This window comes from Aquarana catesbeiana, linkage group LG02 (genome assembly GCF_042186555.1).
Source record: "Aquarana catesbeiana isolate 2022-GZ linkage group LG02, ASM4218655v1, whole genome shotgun sequence".
NCBI lineage: Eukaryota > Metazoa > Chordata > Amphibia > Anura > Ranidae > Aquarana > Aquarana catesbeiana.
The window spans coordinates 743,783,505-743,806,029 of NC_133325.1; the positions used below are offsets into that span (position 1 = coordinate 743,783,505).

The window sequence follows — 22,525 nt, forward strand, 5'->3', positions numbered from 1 at the left end:
ACCGTAACTGCTGATGTTCAATCTGATGTTCAATCTTGGGATGAAATAAAGACAGTAGTGTTTTACTTGCGGAAGATGGTGGATAGCAAGGAGGGAGTGATCCATCCTGGGCAATCAGGCTGTTGTTGCTGCACATGTTACAGCCTTTGATTCTGGTGAGTCTGCATTCACTAGTTGGTAGTGTGCAGCCATACATTGGAAGATCTATTGAGGATTGGATTAGGTGGTAGATGATATACTACTTCTTTTTTTCAGCATTTGGATTTGGACTCCATATGCGCGAATTGGATACAGTTTTCACTGCATCCAATTTGCATGACATGTGAGTGTGACCGGCTCTCAATGGAGCCTGTTCACACATGTCCGGGTCAGCCAGGGTGCGGTTTCCAAAAGGGTCGGGTCTTGTGTATTTTTGGGTCCCATTCAGGTGCGAATTCACGCAAAAATTCTAACCTGAATTGCACTTGAACCGGTGAACTGATACGCACCGGACCCCAGGCTGAAGACCTCGTGTTATTTTGAACACATTCACTTTTATTATTTGCAGCACATTTCTATACTTATTTAGTTACAATTGTAGTATTTGCTTTTTTTTTTTTACTGAATGCATTATTTACATACACTGTGGATTCAGAATTGATTCACATTTATTTGATTTATAATTTTTCTGGCGTTGCAAACACATATTTACATTATTGTTGCTAGCAACCTGTCAATTTTATTACAGCACTGACTTTCATTTACTCTATGTCCAAGATTTTTTTTTTTAAATTTTGGACAGATTAAAGAAAGATTGGAACCCCTGTAAGCGTTTACTGGAAAATAAAGTTTTTGGCTTTAAGACTTTAATTGCCGTATATACCAGAGAACAGACTATTTCTAGATTGTAAGCTTTTCCGAGCAGGGCCCTCTGATCCCACCTGTATTGTTTGTATTGTAAGTGTACTGTCTACCCTCATGTTTTAAAGTGCTGCACAAACTGTTGGCGCTATATAAATCCTGTATAATAATAAATAATAATAATTATAAATGTCCCCCTTGGAGTTCACAGCAGCTCCTAGTTTTTTAACACAGTAATGGTTATTACTGTATTCAGCTAAACCGGAGCACACATTAAAAATTCTCTAGAAATGTCTAAAGTTTCTGAAATTTGGGAAGAACATCCTATCTCCCATTGAAATGATTTATAATGTGCATAACCCAAGGCACTTAACATTTACAGCTAAGAGAGGAAGTGGCTTTAATAAAGCAGGCTTGCATAGCAATAAATTGCCCTCTGACTTCATAAACTGTCACTTATGAAAACGATGGAATATTCTTGACAGTCTGCTCACTTTTAGTTACTTACCATGGCCGTCGTCCAAGAAATCAGTGATGGTGGCCGAGGTGCACTTTGACCATGGTTTGGAGGCATCAATGCTCGTCAGAACGGATGACATCAGACGTTTATCTTCAAGGGTGCCAAAGTTCTCTTCACAGAATTTTGAATCATCATGGGACAGCCCAAGGAGATGTCCTGCAAATGGAGAAAACATATGGAAGGAATGTATTACAAGGAATGGTATAAATACTGTGGTTAGGTCGTCATCTGCAGACTTTTCCATACAGACAGTGGAAAGACTGGTTAGAAGATTCATACTGTATACATGCAAACATTTTTTCTGCCTATTCTATGTATGTTGAGAATTTATCCATCAAAATATCTATCTGCTATTTCTCTCTTTACATCTTTTTTTCTGGTTAAAATAACGATAGAGGCACAAATGACCATATTTTTGTTAAAAAAGTCCATCCACCCAAAATTCATATCTTAGTTATAAGTGGACAGAGTCAGCTCTTGACTTCTTGTATGTCTTGGATACTCCAACAGCAAAGACAGAGCCAGAACCTGGCTCTGAACTAATGGCAATCAGTCAATGGGTTGGTACATGTGGTCACCAAGAACATGTTTCAGATCTGGGCTATGGTGGCAGTTTTATTTTGGTGGCAGACTGCATTTTGTGTTATCATAGTAGGAACTGTCACTAAGACTTTCTATTAATACTAAACATCATAACAATAGCTATTTTGTGTGAGGTACTGGGAAATGAGAAGTCAAAAAAAAAAATCTGTGGTCAAAGCATTAAATCTGACTTTATGCATTACTAAAGGACTGTCCTGATTTGATCATGAAAGCACCTAAAATATTCTCTACATCTCTTAATCCACAAATCGTGTTGAATTCAGAAAAATTAAAAATGGCAAAGCTGGATGACTGCACACTTCAGTGTCTGCAATCACTTAAAGCGGTAGTAAACTCCATTCCATCATCTTATAATAAAGCTTACTTGTAGGTAAAATTAATATCTTCTAAGGGCCCTTTCACACAGGCTGTCTGATCAGGTGCACCTGTCAGTTTTTCAGGTGGACCTGATCGGACCTTGCAGTCTCCCCTATAGAGCGACGGATGTCATCGAATACATGTCTGTTGACACCCAACGCTATTTGATCCATTCCTGCCCGTAAAAAACATATAGCTGGTGGTCCTATTTTCCATCCGTCTGGTGGATCGGATGGAAATGGACAAGCGGTCTGTTTCCATCCGATTTTCCCATAGAGGAGAGCGGGACTATGTCCATGTCCACTCTGCACAGCGGAGCAGACAGGACCTGGCATCTGCCTGCTCAGCGGGGAACAGCGGAGCGATCCCCCGCTGAGCAAGCGGAAATTCACTGCAGAGGCGCCTGTGTGAAAGGGACCTTAACCTGTACTGTTTAGGAGTTATTCATGTTTTGCAGCCAGTGCTGGCCCCTGGAACATGCACACTGTCCTCTAAATTGTCCATTTTAAATACCCAGCATACCCATTAGTCCTGCCATGAAGGTCCTTGTGCAGACAGACACTTCCTGGTAAAGGATAACAACACTCTGGGAGAGATTTACTAAAACTGGTACACGCAGAATCTGGTGCAGCTGAGCATAGTAACCAATCAGCTTGCAAGTTTTTATTGTCAAGGCTTAATTGAACAAGCTGAAGTTAGAAGCTGATTGGCTACCATGCAAAGCTGCGCCAGATTCCGTATGCTCCAGTTTTAGTAAATCTCCCCCTCTGGCTTTGTCTTCAGTTGTTATGATGAGTTGTCACCATGTCACCCAGGCTTCCAATGAGGACTACAGGTGGTCTTTTAAACACACATTATGTAAGCAGGTTCTACTCTTTTCATCATAAGTAAAGCCACCATTGGAGTCATCGAGGAAGTACATGTAGACAGGAAGTGACTGCAAAGGGACACTGTGCTGAGATGCAACAAAAGATGAGGGAGGTTAGATTAGGGAGGAGCTGACGTCACGCCGCCACATCTGGTTCCCAGAGCGCTGGACTTCTTGGTATACTTGGCCGCTTTATGCTTATTTTATTCACATGAAAATCTTGTATATTGTATTGGGCCTTTTAAGTTGAATAAAAATACTACACTATTATACGATCTTTGGGCTCTGTGGGAAGCTTTTCCCTGTATAGGACGATTTTCCCAAACGTGTCTGACCGCTGCTGGATTATCTATTGTGGGGATCAGGAAGGAGGCCCTGAGTGATGGCTTAACTATATCAGGCAGATTTTTATGCTTGTTCTGGGGAGTGCATAGTGGTGGTGGAAATAGTACACTTGTGGATACATGTGTGTCTTCATCATTGCACCAAGGTGCGCTTACATAGACATCTATGTTGGAAGGAAGCATTTTTACTTGGACACTTTAATATATGAGCTGTTTATTTATTTTATTTATTTTTGCACTTTTTGAACTTTATCTAATATATGTGTTATAAAACAAATCAATTTATTTGCACTATTTCATGGTTGTTTACACTTTAAGTATATTTTGCACTATTGTATTTGCATATAATCATTTTGCATATGGTGAGATATTCATACATGCAAACTTTTTCATAATATTGTAGAGCACTGCTCTACTTTTGTATTTATGCCCAAGTGAGATATTGTCAACTCTTAGTTCGAGCAGCTGAAAATTACTTGCCGCTCACTGCATCCATTGTTTGAAAAGATGAAAAAAGGTGAAAAAACAATTGTCTTGGTTATGATACACAAAGATTTGGTAAGCTAAAATGTAATCAAGTTTGGGTGTACATTACTTTAATAATAAATTAGAGTGGCTGCATCAATAAGTGTTGCCTTATCTCCCACTTGCTTCTCCCCACTTTCTATTTATTTACCCCTTGTGTTGTCACTTTTTTGTATCCTTTTGTTTGATTGTTACACGATTGTCACAGTGTGATTAGTAGGGTGTGGGTCCTCAGGCCTACCCTGAAAGTCTTGGGAGGGGGTGGACATGGCCTTCTGGCTTGGTTCGCCCTCTCTCATGGGGTCTCCCTTTGGGGGAGCCCCATTGAGTACCTGAGTGGGTCTGTTTCGGCAGACCCTCCAGAGAAAGGGTTACTGTCTGGTTTCGGCCAGATGGGCCCAGTAAGTACCTAAGTCCCCATCTGGAGCCTAACGCCCCGGGGGATCATGGTAAGGTCCTTCCTATGGAGGATCGTGTAACACCAGTTGCACGGTTTGTGTCACTCTTTATGTGTGTGCACTTTTTTTGGCACCGGGTAGAGTTTTTAGGTGTGTTTCACACGCCACAGGCTTTTCGAAAAAAAAAAAAAGTAATTGTTGCCTTAATTGCACCGCCTGTTGTCTAAATCACATTTCTTAAGAAATATCACAATTCTGACTGATGAAGTTTCAACATAGTTACACAGGACTCAAAAGTCCCAGTGTATTTATGTGTATGTACCCCGCTGCTATTTATAAAGGAAAGAGGGAGAGGATTGGGACTAGTCAGGTCATGGAGTCAGTGAACTGTGACGGACCAGTAGAATTTATGACATAACCCCCACATTTCTCTTCATACCCCTAATATACATTTTCAAGACTATCAGATCCTATTTAAGCCTCACATCTTTGGGTGAAATCAAGGAGCACCTTCACAGGATTAACTTTGTCCCAAAATATAATATTTTGACATATTTCTCATTTTATTTCTCCACCGGAGACACCGGAGCCATAAAAAGAACAACAGAGAAAGGTGATTTTTACTTTCACAAACTATTAAACTAGCAAAGAAGTAGCAAACTATATTTAAAGAAAAGTAAACTGCATCTCAAAGCGTCAACGTATTGCAGGTGTTCTACTCAGTATTTAATTAAACAACCAACTCAAAGCCCTAATTGCCTTGAATGCATTCCCCCCGGTAAAAGTTATGTAATTTCTTCTTGTCACCTTCTATTTTTCCGTTGTACAGAATGCCAACATTAACACGACTTAACTAGAAATTTCACAGTGTGTATCAAGTGGAGTATAGATTGCATTTTACAGACTTAAGAATTTAAGAAGCTTAATTTAAGAAACACACACAGAGTTCCCTTCTGTGTTTCTTAATGTGTAAAATGCTGTGAAATGTTTGAACTTTGCAATATAAGCACTGCCTTGTAGGTTTAGTTGGCTTTTTTAAGGAGGAACTCCAAAATAAACAAAAATTATTCCACAGTTTCCATTAGCAGAGCCATTTAGATCTCTAGTTATAACTGTTGGTAGTAGTTCATTTTGATGATCTAAAGCTTGGTGAAAGTGCTTGAAAATTGATGTACTGTATATGGCCAGAATAATGAAAACTTATGGTGAAACTGTGCCATATACATTAAATTTCACTTAGTTGCCCTTCCTCTCTTTGCACTCACCTTCATATTAGTGATCCGGTGACCTATTTTTCTACCAACCAAAGGGAAAAAGTAGCATGTAAGCATTAGGTTGGTGTAGTTGGAACATACACAGGGTTAAAACTCTAGTCCACCTGACAATTCCATCTGTAGTGGAGTGCAGACAATATACAAATGCATACTGCCCACCATCATACTCTCCCCTCTCCTACAGCATATACTGTCCAGTTCTTTGCACTCCTCTCCTGCACCTACTACCCACTGTCATACCCGTCTTACTCCTCTCCTGCACATAAATCCCAACATCATATTCTCCACTCCCCTCTACTGCACATAGTGGCCAATGTAATATGCTTCCCACTACTTTCATGCACAGACTACCTACTGTCATACCCTTCATCTTTTTCTCCTGCACATACGGGTCATCATCATATTCTCACTCTCCTCTACCACACATGGTGTCCAATGTAGTATCCTTTGCACTTTTTTACCATACATACTGCCCATCAATAAGCCCTCCACATTCCCCTCCCGCACATACTGTCCACTGCCATACCCACTGCACTCCCCTCCCACATATACTGCCTACTGTACTATTCTCTACACTCCTGCCCCAAACAAACTGCCCAGTGCTATACCCTCCATGCTCCTCTTCACATAGTGTCCACTGTCATACCCTCCACTCTTCTGTACCCCATATAATTCCAGTTGTTTTACCCTCAACACTCCTCTCTCGCACATACTGACCACTGTTATAATCTCTGCATTCTTCTTCCGCATATACTGCCTACAGTAATACCTTCTGCACTCCTCTTCACATACTGCCCACTGTCATACCCTTCTCACTACTCCCTGCACATACTGCCTACCATCATACCCTTCTCACTACTCTCTGCACATACTGCCTACCATTATACCCTTCTCACTACTCTCTGCACATACTGCCTACCATCATACCCTTCTCACTACTCCCTGCACATACTGCCTACCATCATACCCTTCTCACTACTCCCTGCACATACTGCCTACCATCATACCCTTCTCACTACTCCCTGCACATACTGCATACCATCATACCCTTCTCATTCCTCTCCTGCACATACTACCCACCATCATACCTTTCTCACTCCTCTTTTGCACATTCTTACCACTGTCATACCCTTCTCACTCTTCTCCTGCATGTACTACCCACCATCATACCCTACTCACTCCTCTACCTTCCGCACTCCTCTTCACATACTGCCCACTGTCAAACCTTCTCACTACTCCCTGCACATACTGCCTACCATCATACCCTTCTCACTACTCTCTGCACATACTGCCTACCATTATACCCTTCTCACTACTCTCTGCACATACTGCCTACCATCATACCCTTCTCACTACTCCCTGCACATACTGCCTACCATCATACCCTTCTCACTACTCCCTGCACATACTGCCTACCATCATACCCTTCTCACTACTCCCTGCACATACTGCCTACCATCATACCCTTCTCACTACTCCCTGCACATACTGCATACCATCATACCCTTCTCATTCCTCTCCTGCACATACTACCCACCATCATACCTTTCTCACTCCTCTTTTGCACATACTGCCCACTGTCATACCCTTCTCACTCTTCTCCTGCATGTACTACCCACCATCATATCCTACTCACTCCTCTACCTTCCGCACTCTTCTTCACATACTGCCCACTGTCAAACCTTCTCACTACTCCCTGCACATACTGCCTACCATCATACCCTTCTCACTACTCCCTGCACATATTGCATACCATCATACCCCTCTCACTACTCTCTGCATATATTGCCTGCCCACCATCATACCATTCTCAATCCTCCCTGCATATATCACCCACCATCATACCCTTTTCACTCCTCTCCTGCACATACTACCTACTGTCATACCCTTCTCATTCCTCTCCTGCACATACTACCCACCATCATACCTTTCTCACTCCTCTTTTGCACATACTGCCCACTGTCATACCCTTCTCACTCTTCTCCTGCATGTACTACCCACCATCATACCCTACTCACTAGTCTACCTTCTGCACTCCTCTTCACATACTGCCCACTGTCAAACCTTCTCACTACTCCCTGCACATACTGCCTACCATCATACCCTTCTCACTACTCTCTGCACATACTGCCTACCATCATACCCTTCTCACTACTCTCTGCACATACTGCCTACCATTATACCCTTCTCACTACTCCCTGCACATACTGCCTACCATCATACCCTTCTCACTGCTCCCTGCACATCCTGCCGACCATCATACCCTTCTCACTACTCCCTGCACATACTACCTACCATCATACTCTTCTCACTACTCCCTGCACATACTGCCTACCACCATACACCATAATCCCTGCATATACTGCCTGCCCACCATCATACACTTTTCACTGCTCCATGCATATACTGCCTGCCCACCATCATACGCTTCTCACTCCTCCCTGCATATACTACCCACTCTCATACCCTTCTCACTCCTCTTCTGCACATACTGCCCACCATCATACCTTTCTCACTCGTCTCCTGCACATACTACCCACCGTCATACCCTTCTCACTCCTCTCCTGCACATATTGCCCTCAGGCTGAGGAAGAGGATAGTCCCCAAAAACACGTCCCTTGTAAACAGAATATATCCATGTGATGTGGCAATAGGAGGATCATCTGACAAACACCAGAAGGAAGAAAATCAGCATGTCAAAGGATGGTAAGGAGACCACAATGTACCCCTAGTTATATATTACCTTGCCTGGGTCATATGATGCTGACCACAATTTTGAGGGCATTATTGTTTTTTAGTCCTCAAAGCTCAACATTACGTCTATGCTCTTTGTTCTCCCTTTGTTTGTACTTTATATTAAAAAGACTGTCTATGCTGAAATACAAAGTTTCTACATATGTTATGAAATATAAGGTACAATATTTATAATAGTCAGTCTTTTGACAGGCCTCAGATCAATTTGTGTTACTAAATGGATAATAATTCCTGCAGCTGACAAAATCATATTAGCTGTACAAACACATCCAGGAAATGGAGCACTCAAAACACCATGTTAGTTGACGTGTCTCCATGAAGCAATAGGCTTCGAAAATGACTTTAATATGTTTTATTATCCTTGTGTAATTCTGGTGACTGACATCACCTCACCGTGACATCACTTACAAGCCCCGAGTCTGTGGATAGAGCAGTAAGCCTGGCATGTCAAGCATCTGAGGTTCTGGTGATTTGTGATGGTTGGGTAGAAGGGATATCACTTATGATGGCCCAGTGGGAAAAGGAGGAAATCTGGAGAGGAATGGCTAAATAATGTTGACATGAGTTTTCATCCAATTGCAAGCAATTAGATTCAGGGGCTTTCTTTGGGAGCTGTATGCCGTAACTGGATGGAGTCACGACTGAATAACCTTGCAAGGCAAACTGTATACTTGTCTAATAGGATAATCGAAGGCACAGAAAATTTTGGGATGTTGCTCTGCCTCCAGAGGATTCATATTTATCTTGTGAAAAACAGGATGATATAACATATAAGCTAAGGCTGGCCTTAATTGATATGATGAAATATAGAAAAGTGATATAGCTGGTGTCATGGGAACACTGTTTGCATTACACCTGACTTAAACTCATATTTTTTGGCTTAGATTGGTTTGAGAAAAAGGTTAACCACTCTGTAAGACTTTAATTTGAAGCTGTGCGTCTTTCTGAAAGATTTTATCTATATATATATAGATATCTATAGATATAGATATCTATATCTATATCTATAGATATAGATATCTATATCTATAGATATATATATATATATATATATGTAGCACTGACAAATTTTCGATCAGGCGCTTATTTGTAAATATTCGTAAATTTAGTGGGTTATCTGTTATGTATATAGTTCAGAGTTAATCTGTGGCTAAATTAGCCTCTGTTCCAGCATTGGCAGTGTTGCGTGCAGTTCCACACTGTTGCCTGTAGGTGTCGTTGTCACCATAGGTCAGTGTTGGAAAAGCAACAAGCTGAAGTATTTTGAGTGCTCTTCTTTCCCAGGGGTAACTCAGCAGAGGTGGTCCGCTGCTATGCTTTCTGGGAGAGAGTACTTAAGGGGCAGACGCCATTTTTCGTTCTCTTTCACCTGCTGGCCCTCCTGGCCTAAAGGTATGTGACTGTCAGCTCTACCTCGTGGCCCTCCAGGCTGGAGGGCTGCGTTGCTGCAGCCATGCAAGTAGGCCCAGAAGTCTGTCTGGCGCCTACTACTACAGAGATGGTCCTGTGCTGTCTGTCCTGCGGGAAGAAGCCAAACAATTGAGAAGACCCAGGGGAGGACCCATCTTGGAGAGGACCGTGCGGAAGGCTGGTGTCTCAAGAGGGGCCTGGTGACTCAATTGGAGGATGCATCCTAATTTAATCTACCGCACAGTACTGCAAGTCGGATTAAAGGTTCTGGTACTGTGTTGCTGTTCATCTAAAACTACTACGTCCTGTGGCAGAGGATCGTACATTTATATTGCTCTTCTCAAGTCTGTGGCAGAGACTTTCAGTAAGAGAGACCTATCCGGGTGGGCAAAGATTTAATCTTGGACTGAAGGTATATTCGTCCCCGAGATTTCAATTCCTCAGTGACCCAAAGAAAAGGTATTTGAACTTTCCTGCAACTCCTCTTCTACCTCTTTCCTGCTACTTCTTCAAGTTATTTCTCATTAAAGCATTGGAAAAGTACTAAAGTGACTGGTGCCTACATTGTCAGATACAAAGCTCAACATGGACTCTAAGTTTTGGTATTGGTGAAACTACGGGTAAAGAGGTGACGGTAACAGCCCGATATGAATCAGCAGCTCCTTCGGGGGTTAGTGCTATATATATATATATATATATATATATATATATATATATATATATATATACTTCATATCCTGCTCACTGACTATACAGGAATGAGATTGACCAGGAGTTTTAACTTCAATCTGACCTTACATGCCTCATGCTTGTTCTGGGTCAGTGGCTCAAAAAAACCACAAGATCACAATCCCATCTAGGGAACCAGGATATCTACTTTATGGCTGCTACAACATTGATTGCCATGGTCTTCCATGTCTAGTGTTGAGCGAATGTCCTCCTGCACAGTAACCACAAGGGGCTGCTTGTTTGGCATTTCTGCAATTAAGAGTAAGCCTTGTGTATTTTTAATAAATACAAGGCATTCTCTGACTGGACGAGGTAGAGACTGTGACATCACCGTCGTCCCTCACTACCTTGTCCAATCTGAGAACGCCTTGTATTTATTTAAAAAAATACAAGAGATTCTGTAAATGGGGGCAGCACTGAACAAGCAAACCCCTGTGGTTACCAAAAAGGCAGCCATATGTCAATAGACCTGGGAGACTTCTGCAATCATTGTAGTTGTGGTGACTTTTTCAGCGATTCTCTGCTTCCACCTGGATCAGTCAGGTAAAAGGATAAGGGTACTTATATTGGTCCAAGCTGGACCAATGGAACTATGGAAAGAAAAACTTCAGTTTTGAAGAAGAACTAATTTCTAAAAGTGAAGATTTGCTATGTTTTAAGGAACATCTAGAAATGTGAAACTTGACTAAGCAGTACCTTGAAATGTACCTTCTGCCTGAATCCCCTTTGGGAAACAGCACTGGGCTTCATATACCTAGTCACTTCTGCTCTGTAGCCCCAGAGTTGTATATTTGCAGGGTGTGACCAGGACTACTGTCACTGACTGCTAGTTTCAGGAGATTTGGAGTGAGATTTGACAAAGTCAAAATTGTTCTGCCCGCTCTTCTCCTTGTTGGAGAGAAAGATGTTCCTGAGGACCAGCAGCTCAAGGATGTCCCTGCTTCTGTTTACCGCCCCTTACCTATATTAGAACTATCAAACGGAGGAGACTGCAGTAGGCGGCCAGCCTTTGTGTCGGCAGGAGCTTTTTTTTCTTTTAGGATCGGCGGGCAGCATGAATGACAATGGATTTACATTAGGGGAAACTTTTTTTTATTTTTTTATAAAAAATTTGTCAAAAACTGTCTCTGTGTTTTTATTACTTTTTGACACTTTTTTAGTGAATGGGTAGGGGTACTCTGTACCAGATACTCATTCGCATGGGGGGGGCGGGGATCTTGTCAAAGGGGGCTTCCAGATTCCAGTAAGCCCCGAGCCCACAGACCCCCAAAACCACCAGCCAAGGTTGTGGGGATGAGGCCCTTGTCCCCATCAACATGAAAACACGGTGCTTTGGAGTGGGTGGGGGAGGTCAGAGCCCCCTGCCCCAAAGCACCCACCTCCCATGTTGAGGGCATGTGGCCTGGTATGTTCAGGAGGTGGGGGGGGAGCTCACTCGCCCTCCCCCCCCTTTCTTGACCTGCTGGGCTGCATGCTCGGATATAGGTCTGTTATGGATTTTTGGGGGGACCCCACGCCGTTTTTTTCTTTTTCCGGATAATGCTGGCATTCTTTTCTTCACATTCATCTGTCAGTGAGGAGGCCAGCTGACAGACGATGAGTCATTGGTTGTTAAGGACGTGGGTGGCCGGCTTCCTGGCCCGTTGCGTAACAACCAGCTATTCTTCACACAGAATTCAAATCGGTGAACCTTTTTTTGACCGATCCGAATTCTGCTCATAATCCAAGGTATTACTGTAGTTGTAAAGGCTGGAGGTTTTTTACCTTCATGCATTCTATGCATGACAGTAATACACCTTCACTAAAAACCTTCACTCTCCCCCCAGCCCCTCCTAATACTTACTTGAGCCCAATCCAGTGAAGTGCATGAGAGCAGCTGCTGTCTCGGCTCTCTCCCTCCTCATTGGCTCAGAGACAGCAGTGGGACATAATGGCTACCGCTGCTGTCAATCACAGTCAGTGAGGAGGGAGCAGGGGGCAGGCCAAGCCCTGCTCTATGTGTCTTATGGACACACATAGCGAGGCTCAGGAGCGAGCACGCACAAGTGCCCCCATAGCAATCAGCTTGCTATGGGGGGCACTTGGTGGGGGGAAATAGCCTGGAGCACCAGAGGGGGACCCCAGAGGAGGAGGATTGGGGCTGCTCTGTGCAATACTATTGTATAGAGCAGATAAGTATAACATGTTTGTTATAAAAGAAAAAAAATCTGAGTCTTTATTCTGACTTTAAACGTTAACCATAGATAAGCTTTAAGAGCAATGTTTTTAGTGCAACAACCCTTAATAATCAGAAATCACATTTTATCATCCTGACTGCTCTAGATAGATGGAATCTGATTGGTTGCTCTGGGTTAGTGTACTATATACATCATGAGCACTCTTCTGCAATACCTTGTAAAATAAATCTGTGTGTGTTTATTCTACAAAAACCTCCATATAAATTAATGATAGGCTGCAGTTACAATCTCCGCACAGTAACCCATCATTTTGCCATGATAATTCTAGACTAAAGCCAAGGTTTCTGCCCCACAGCTTGTAAAAAAACATGTGCCAGCAGACCCTAGAATGACATTAAAGTTGGTATATTATCAGTCTTCTTGGATTCCAATATAACTTTTATTTTTTTTTATTTTTTTTTTATAATGTAGCTGATTTGCTGGGTTAAATGTTTACATAGATCAGCAAAAGCCAAGAAAAAAAAAAGCCCCAAACCACAGCAAATGCTGCTCAGATAGTGTTGTGTCTGAAGCGCTTCCTAATATCCTGGCTGCACATTCGGCTTTGATTTAAGATCATCTAACTTGTGTTTTCAACTTATTTTAGCAGCCGGCAGCCGCAATCACATGTTCCGTGCACCCAAGTAGAGCAGCATATCTTGAAAGAAAGAAGAAAACACGAAGGCTTTTTAATAGGGAAGCTCACTTTTCAACATAGTCACATAAATTACAAGGAAAATATAATACACGGCTGGTTTCAAAGAGGAAGAGGAGTTCCTGAGTTAACATTTTTTTTTTCCTGTGATCACAGCCAAGTCCAAAGTACTCATTTCATATGCACAAACAGTAGGTGGGAAAAATACTGAAGAATGCGTCAACAGCCAGAGCCGGCATATGACCTGGTTGACTGGTTACTGTATGGATTATCAATTGTGGGTAAAAGCAAATATCCACATCCTACAAGGAAACATGCATATAAATAAAGCACAGATGATCTGCACTGAAAATGTAACTTATTTTCCCTTCATTTTAAATTACTCCAGCATTTGGATAATATATACTATATATACTTTATATATCAGACGTGTAACTAGAATATCCATGGACCCCAATGCAAGAAACCATGAAGGGTGCCCCTGTCTGCATTGGCCCTCTCCATTGGTCCAGGGCCCTTCCCTCTAAGCCCAGAGCCCTTCCCAGTGATCTGGGGGCTCTTTACTCTCCGGTTAAGGTGCCCTTTACTTTTCTGCAACTTTGGTGCAATTTAGTGCCATGGACTGCAATGTTAAATCACAACAGTCGCAAGGAAATTGCAAGCAAATGGCAGGCAAGTCACACACCTTTGGGGTCGCAACAGTGTGAACTGAGCCCATGTTCTGCAGCAGGACCCTGTCCTGCTGTCTTGGGCACCCCCCCCCCCCCCCACAGCGGCTGAACACCAGGGACCAGTCGCTAATGTGAGCCCTTTGTGACCTTGCTAATCCCACCAGTGGTTCTGTATATACACTCAGCGGCCACTTTATTAGGTACACCTGTTCAATTGCTTGATAACACAAATTGCTAATCAGCCAATCACATGGCAGGAACTCAATGCATTTAGGCATCTAGATGTAGTGAAGACAACTTAAGTTCAAACCAAGCATCAGAATAGGGAACAAAGGGGCTTTAAGTAACTTTGAACGTGGCATGGTTGTTGGTGCCAGACGGGCTTCAGAGAGATGGCACCAGGATGCAGTATGCAAGAAGGCAAGCTGGAGAAGGCAATGTAAACCTTTTGTAAACCTATTTACCACTGCATACTTTGATTTTGAAAATCTTTTTTTAGCATAAAGGATGTTTGTTCCATATATACCTGTTTTAGTTAATGGTCTGTGAGAATACACAGACTAGTTACCAGCAGGTTTTTACGCAGTTAGTTAGAGAGGTTGTTGGAAATGGTTGAGAAGGTCTCTGCATGACGATGATGACTATAATCTATAATGTTCCTGGCACAATTGGCTAATTGAGCACCGGTAGAAGAAACACAAATAAAGGAGAGCTAGGTAAGGGTGACATTCTTTAATCTTTTAACAATTAAAAACAAAGACGAGTGAATAAATAAATGTAAAGCAAAGTAGAAACCCCTTTGATAAAACTAGACTGTTTAAATATCATACAACCAAACAACTAGAAGCTATGATAGCTTATCTTGAAAATATTAAGAGATACTTTAAGCATTAGCTATAGGCACCAGATGCCCTTGTATAATGAGGCCTGACAACTCTCTGTACCATATACAATACCCGTCCTCCATACACAAACATCATGTCCTACAAGATGTGCAGAACCTGTCACACTCTGTAAACACGGCACTACAATGTACACAAATTGATAGCGGTTTGGAAGTGCTGATCTTAGCAAACCATCCTGCAACATTTTAAATTCATATCTCCTGGAAATCTTGTCAAGGAAGCCTCAATGAAGAAGAGAACATATGCAGAGTTTCATAACCAAGTTTGATGTACAAGCAAAAATTCACTGTAACCATGGCAGAAGGCATTATTTATGAGATGGAAGAAAGATGTCAATTCTATGGACGTTACAGAGAACCAGGCACTATCCTAATTCTTTATATAGCCATCATATGACTAGAGCTAAAGTGTCTTAAATTGTATAGATATTTACTGATTTAAAGCCCAACTCTGGACACAGCAAAAAAGGGTACATTTTCAAATGCAATGGATAATTGCTCATTATGTCCAGGGGTGCAGAGATACAAAGAATTAATTAAACACACACCAGTAAAATCAGTCTGTATATGCAGTAAAGCATGCTTGTTATACTCACTGTGGAACCTAAGGGGTTAATCCTCTGCATTGTGTAAAAAGGCTGTTTGATCTTGTATGCGCAGATCCTGCTCTTCTTCCACTGACTCCAGAACATGTCCGGATAAGACAGAGTTACTGGAGTCAGGCTGCACATGCTCAGTTTGGTGTGTATTGCTGGAGAGTTTTTTTTTTCTTGGGAGAGTGCGTGCATGTGATAAGCACAAGGCCAATTAGCACTGTCCAGACAAAGGGTCAGGGGTCCTTAAAGTGGGGTTCCACCCAAAAAAACAAAAATACATGAAAAATCCTAAAAAAAAAAAAAAAAAAAAAATTTGGATATTTTTTTTTTACTCACCTCTAAATGCCTGTTGCTAGGGGGTCCCTCGTAGTCTGCCCCTTCCAGTGCCTGGGCTGGTGACATCACTTCCCCCTCGGCACAGGAAGGGCTCCGCTCTGCTCCCTCCCTCCTGTCAATCATCTGGGACCCATTACAGGTCCCAGGTGACTGAGCAGCCAATCACGGCACGCGGCGCTGCTCGCGCATGCGCAGTGGGTGCCAGGCTGTGAAGCCACAGCCCGGCGCCCACAGTCGCAATGCCGGCGCTGCTGAACGGAGGGGGAGACGAGCGGGGCTTCGATCCCCCGCATCGCTGGACCCAGGGACAGGTAAGTGTCCAATTAAAAGTCAGCAGCTGCAGTATTTGTAGCTGCTGACTTTTAATTTTTTTTTTTTTTACATGACCCCCTGGGTGGAACTCCTCTTTAATAAAGGAAAGGGCACTCAGGCTGACATCCAAAATAGTATGGCGCCATGACTAAGGGCTAATGTACGAAATACGTAGGCTGTTTTATAGCTTTGTACATGCATTTAATAAAGAAATACTATTTGGATGTCATCCTAAGTGCCGACCATCCCTTTTCTTTATTCTGGTATGTTGGAGGTGTCAGCAGCCTCAAGGTCTGAGCACCGGGCGGATCTTTTATGTGGGAAGGTTGCAGCGCCTATACATTTGTTTTTCAGGGGTCCTGAATCCTAATAGGACAGCTCAGTGCAGCATAAAAACTCCTCCTATAAGCTTTAACCAGACACTGATAGAATTCACAAGACTGCTATATACTTCTGATGAGTAAAGGTATTTAGCAGTTTATATTTATTAAAACAATTTGCATTTCCATGTTCTGTGTACTGTGGGGGACCAGATATAAATAAGCAAGGTTAGTTTTAAAAATTGCCAATATGGCGTGATGGATGCAACCTGCGCTGAGACAAACTGGAAAAGTACAATGTGGTTCAAATCCTCAGGATAAATCCTATGGCTTTAGGAACCGCTGAAGAATTTAATCCAGCACACTTCTAATGGGGCGTACACACGGTCGGACTTTTCAGCTACAAAAGTCCGACAGCCTGTCCGACAGACTTTCGACGGACTTTCGACGGACTTGCGGCGGACTTTCTACAAACAGACTTGCCTACACATGATCACACAAAAGTCCGTCGAATTCTTACGTGATGACGTACACCGGACTAAAATAAGGAAGTTGATAGCCAGTAGCCAATAGCTGCCCTAGCGTGGGTTTTTGTCCGTCGGACTAGCATACAGACGAGCGGATTTTTCGACCGGACTCGAGTCCGTCGGAAAGATTTGAAGCATGTTTCAAATCTAAAGTCTGTCGGATTTGAGGCTGAAAAAGTCCGTTGAAAGTCCGGAGAAGCCCACACACGATCGGATTACCAGCCAGCTTTAGTCCGTCAGCGTCTGTTGGACTTTTGTAGACGAAAAGTCCGACCGTGTGTACGCGGCATAAGAGACTGAAGCAATCTCTAAGAGACAAAGACAAAAAGAGTGAAGTGGACAAATAAATTATGCTTATGGTTCTCAAAAGTAATCCCAGCTGGGGTGGATACCAAGGAAACTGTTACAACGGATACACTGGATATGGTCTGGATGGCACCTGCAAAAGCTAAGAGAGTCAGCAAGGGAGTGCCAATCTAAGTGCAGCAATTGAGTCTGGTAGCTAGGTTGACCAGGCAGCCACAGGAAGCAGCACATGTGGATCGATGGTCCCAGCTTTCACACTCCACTCCTTGCAGCAGCTCCATCTTGGGATACCGGATGGCACTTCTTATAGCCTAGGCCAGTGTTGGCGACTTGGCACCCCAGATGTTCTGGAACTACATTTCCCATGATACTCATGCGCTCTGCAGTGTAGTTGGGCATCATGGGAAATGTAGTTCTAAAACATCTGGGGTGCCAAGGTTCACCATCATTGGCCTAGGCCATCTTTATGTAGAGCAGTGGTTCTCAACCTTCTAGTGCCGTGACCCCTTGATAAAATTTCCCAAGTTGTGGGGACCCCTAACAGTAAAATTATTTTCGTAGCATGGGTTGTCAGCACCCAGGCAAGACAAGTAATTTGCACCCCTAATCCACGGACATTTAGCTCTCCCTGAGTACTTTCCACTTGTTAAGTACTAAAACCCCTTATGGTACGTTTTAGAATATACCACTCTCTTTCCCTTTTATCTCTCTCTATGCTAATTTCTTGCCCCCCCCATCCCTCTCTCTAGCCGTGTTTCTTGTTCTCTTATTCTTTCTCTCCCTTTTTCTTTGTTCCTCCCCCTCTTTTCCTCTCCCTTCCATGTATTCTCTATTTTTATTCCCTCTCTTACTCCTTGGTGGGGGGGAATGGGATGACTGGCAGTGCTGATGGGGAGTTGGGAAGAGTGGCAGTGCTGGTGGGGGGGGGGGGGGGGGTTGTGGGATCAGTGGCAGTGCTGGGGGGAGTTCTGATCAGCCAACTTAGATCCTCTTGATTAAGGTCAGCTGCTGATCTGAGAACTGTAGTGGGGACTTTTAATGGCAACTATAATCACAGGTAGTGTTACTCACTGTCTCCGACTTTGTGGTGTCTCGTAGCAGTGACACCTATGCCGAAATCAGGAGATGGAGTCTCCCTCCAGCCTCTCCCACTTCACATTCCTCACCAGTCTGCTAACCTCTAGTCTCTGTCCCCCAGCCATGCCATCAACTGAATGGGTGGCTGCAAAGAGGCTGAGTGGGCGGCCGCGGGCTCCAGGAACAGCCCTGCTGGGTGGCCACGAAAAGGCTGGGAGAGCAGCGTAGGCTTCAGGAATAGCTCAGGATTCGGTGACCCCTGGCAAATCGTCATTTGACCCCCAAGGGGGTCCCGACCACCAGGTTGAGAACCACTGATGTAGAGCAACAATTATTTTTTTCATATCCTCAGAGAGTTCTTTGCCATGAGGTGCCATGTTGAACTTCCAGTGACCAGTATGAGAAAGTGAGAGCGATAACACCAAATTTAACACACCTGTTCCCCATTCACAACTAAGACCTTGTAACACTAACGAGTCACATGACACCGGGGAGAGAAAATGACTAATTGGGCCCAATTTGGACATTTTCATTTAGGGGTGTACTCACTTTCGTTGCCAGCAGTTTAGACATTAATGGCTGTGTGTTGAGTTATTTTGAGGGGACAGTAAATTTACACTGTTATAAAAGCTGTACACTCACTACTTTACATTGTAGCAAAGTGTCATTTCTTCAGTGTTGTCACATGAAAAGATATAATAAAATATTTACAAAAATGTGAGGGGTGTACTCACTTTTGTTAGATACTGTATAATAAGGCCTGTTCCTATACCTGGAGATAATGAGCATTTGACCCTTGCAGTTTAGGAGGCCCCACTGCAAGGGGAGATTTTTCTCTAATTCCCAGAGTTGAGCTTTAAAGCTGAACTCACAATATACACTTCACGTATATACAGCATATGGGAGCTGTCCTACCTGCCAAAGATTTTTACTTTTGTCCATCCAGCTGACCTGACTTCTCTCAGCACATTTTGGAAGCACAACTAGGTCACCTCTCCACCCCCAGCTTGTGATTGGACAGGGAAGAAGCAGCAACAGCCTTGCTTCCTGGTAGCCCATATAAGTTCAAGGCACCTGATTGGTCCCAAGAGCTGGCCCTCCCTCTCTCTGCCTGAATTCTCCTGTACATGGCAATTCAAGAGCCTGAAATCAAATAAAAATGCAGACATTTATTATAGTTGACTTTAAAACACATTATTTAATTTATTACCTAACGGCATTTACTGGTGTTCATTTTACTATGTTTGGCGTTCAGCTTAAAAAAAATCTTCATGCTGAAAAAAAGACAAAGAGCTTGGATGTTCATGGCTCGTCTACAAGTCTTTATTCTTTCTTGGTTTTATATTTAAGAAAGGTTTAGCGTTGATCCTCTAAGAATACATAGGATTAGAGCTAGACAGCTAAGCAAATCACTGCCTTCTTTTCCCTCTTAAACCCTTTACCCCATGCTATATATACAGACTAGTATCAGCATAGCAGGTAGGGGGAATACACTGTGCTTTGCAGATATGGGGAGGCCAACTTGTATGACTGGTAAGAAAAGAGATGACTGCACACCTTCCCTCATGGACTGCCTTGTGTTACAATAACCCTTCTTAGTCTTTTTTAGGTAAAGTATCACCAGCACATCAGAGAGAGAATTCTGCACACAGGACGAAGACATTTAAGCTGGCCGACACTGGTATATTTTTTCGTTCAGCCCCCCCCCCCCGAGCTGAACAATATAAATCTGACAGATTCCACCATCCATATCCAAAACCATGGATTAATCCCCCACTGCGCTCATCGCATTCTGACAGCTGGCTGTTAAAATACTCAAGCAGTGGCTGCATCTGATTGGATGCAGATGTTCCTCGGCTACAATTTTTTGCTCAGCATCTTTGATTATTTTTAAGGATGTTGGGTGGCGTTAACTATTAAAGTGAAAAAAAAACCCTGCGCAATCTCCTATATAAAGTGGCCAAATAACCACTTCTGCTGCTGCTTGCAATGTTATGTGTTCCCACACACCACCAAATACATACTATAAATATTATCTGATTGCAGCGCCACAAACACACAGATTTGTACCAAAATTTCATCATTCTTCCTATCCCCTAACAATACAAATCACAAACCTATGCAAAATCAATTTGTACTGAAAAAGCCAAACAAACGTATATAACATTCTTGTATAACGTCACTGTGACGGATCCCCGTAGCACTCCACTTGAGTGCATCCATCAGTACACTGCTTTCTCCAATCTGGATACTCAGATATCAGATTTTACAGCCGAATATTGTAACCAAGAACCAGATGAGACTAGCTGAGTTACAAAGTTGGAAAATAAACTGTTTTTTTGAACACAGGTACATGGAGATACACTCAGGGGATAGGCCCCCTCCTTTTCATAATGAAACAGGGCGGGGTAGACTTTACCTCCACCAGTAGCAAGACACAGGTGGATTCAAACTTCTCATCAGTAGGCTGTCTTTGGGAGGGGCTGCTGGAGAAACCCCCCCTCCCCTCTCACAGCTAATCCACAGAGACATATACATCCCATAATAGGTTTCTCCCAAGGCAGACAGCCACAATAGAACAATGGAATGCAGCCCCCCCCCCCCCCCCCCCCCGAAACGACCCAACACAGAGCACACCATAGTAGGAGACAATATACTATATATATATATATATATATATATATATATATATATATATATATATATACACAGTATCTCACAAAAGTGAGTACACCCCTCACATTTTTTGAAAATATTTTATTCTATCTTTTCGTGTGACAACACTGAAGAAATTACACTTTGCTAAAATGTAAAGCAGTCAGTGTACAGCTTGTATAACAGTGTCAATTTGCTGTCCCCTCAAAATAACTCAACACACAGCCATTAATGTCTAAACCGCTGGCAACAAAAGTGAGTACACCCCTAAGTGAAAATGTCCTAATTGGGCCCAATTAGCCATTTTTCCGGTGTCATGTGACTCGTTAGTGTTACAAGGTCTCAGAGGTGAATGGGGAGCAGGTGTGTTAAATTTGGTGTTATCGCTCTCACTCTCTTATACTGGTCACTGGAAGTTCAACATGGCATCTCATGGCAAAGAACTCTCTGAGGATCTGAAAAAAGAATTGTTGTTCTACATAAAGATGGCCTAGGCTATAAGAAAATTGCCAAGACCCTGAAACTGAGCTGCAGCACAGTGACCAAGACCATACAGCGGTTTAGCAGGACAGGTTCCACTCAGAATAGGCCTCGCCATGGTCGACCAAAGAAGTTGAGTGCATGTTCTCAGCATCATATCCAGAGGTTGTCTTTGGGAAATAGACATATGAGTGCTGCCAGCATTGCTGCAGAGGTTGAAAGGGTGGGGGGTTAGCCTGTCAGTGCTCAGACCATACGCCACACACTGCATCAAATTGGTCTGCATGGCTGTCATCCCAGAAGGAAGCCTCTTCCAAAGATGATGCACAAGAAAGCCAAACAGTTTGCTGAAGACAAGCAGACTAAAGACATGGATTACTGGAACCATGTCCTGTGGTATGATGAGACCAAGATAAACTTATTTGGTTCAGATGGTGTCAAGCGTGTGTGGTGGCAACCAGGTGAGGAGTACAAAGACAAGTGTGTCTTGCCTACAGTCAAGCATGGTGGTGGGAGTGTCATGGTCTGCGGCTGCATGAGTGCTGCCGGCACTGGGGAGCTACAGTTCATTGAGGGAACCATGAATGCCAACATGTACTGTGACATAATAAAGCAGAGCATGATCCCCTCCCTTCGGAGACTGCACCACAGGGCAGTATTACAACATGAGAACGACCCCCAACACACCTACAAGACGACCACTGCCTTGCTAAAGAAGCTGAGGGTAAAGGTGATGGACTGGCCAAGCATGTCTCCAGACCTAAACCCTATTGAGCATTTGTGGGGCATCCTCAAACAGAAGGTGGAGGAGCGCAAGGTCTCTAACATCCACCAGCTCCGTGATGTCG

At 43.1% G+C, this 22,525-nt stretch overlaps 1 protein-coding gene across 1 annotated transcript in view; it reads right to left on the reverse strand.

Moving 5' to 3' along the window:
- The window catches only part of ADAMTS5 (ADAM metallopeptidase with thrombospondin type 1 motif 5), a 181,238-nt gene that overhangs the window by 86,241 nt on the left and 72,472 nt on the right, over window positions 1-22,525 (reverse strand). The window contains exon 3 of the mRNA XM_073617089.1: window positions 1,349-1,516. Within this exon, the coding sequence (XP_073473190.1) occupies window positions 1,349-1,516 (168 nt within the window). The remainder of the gene's footprint in view (window positions 1-1,348; window positions 1,517-22,525) is intronic.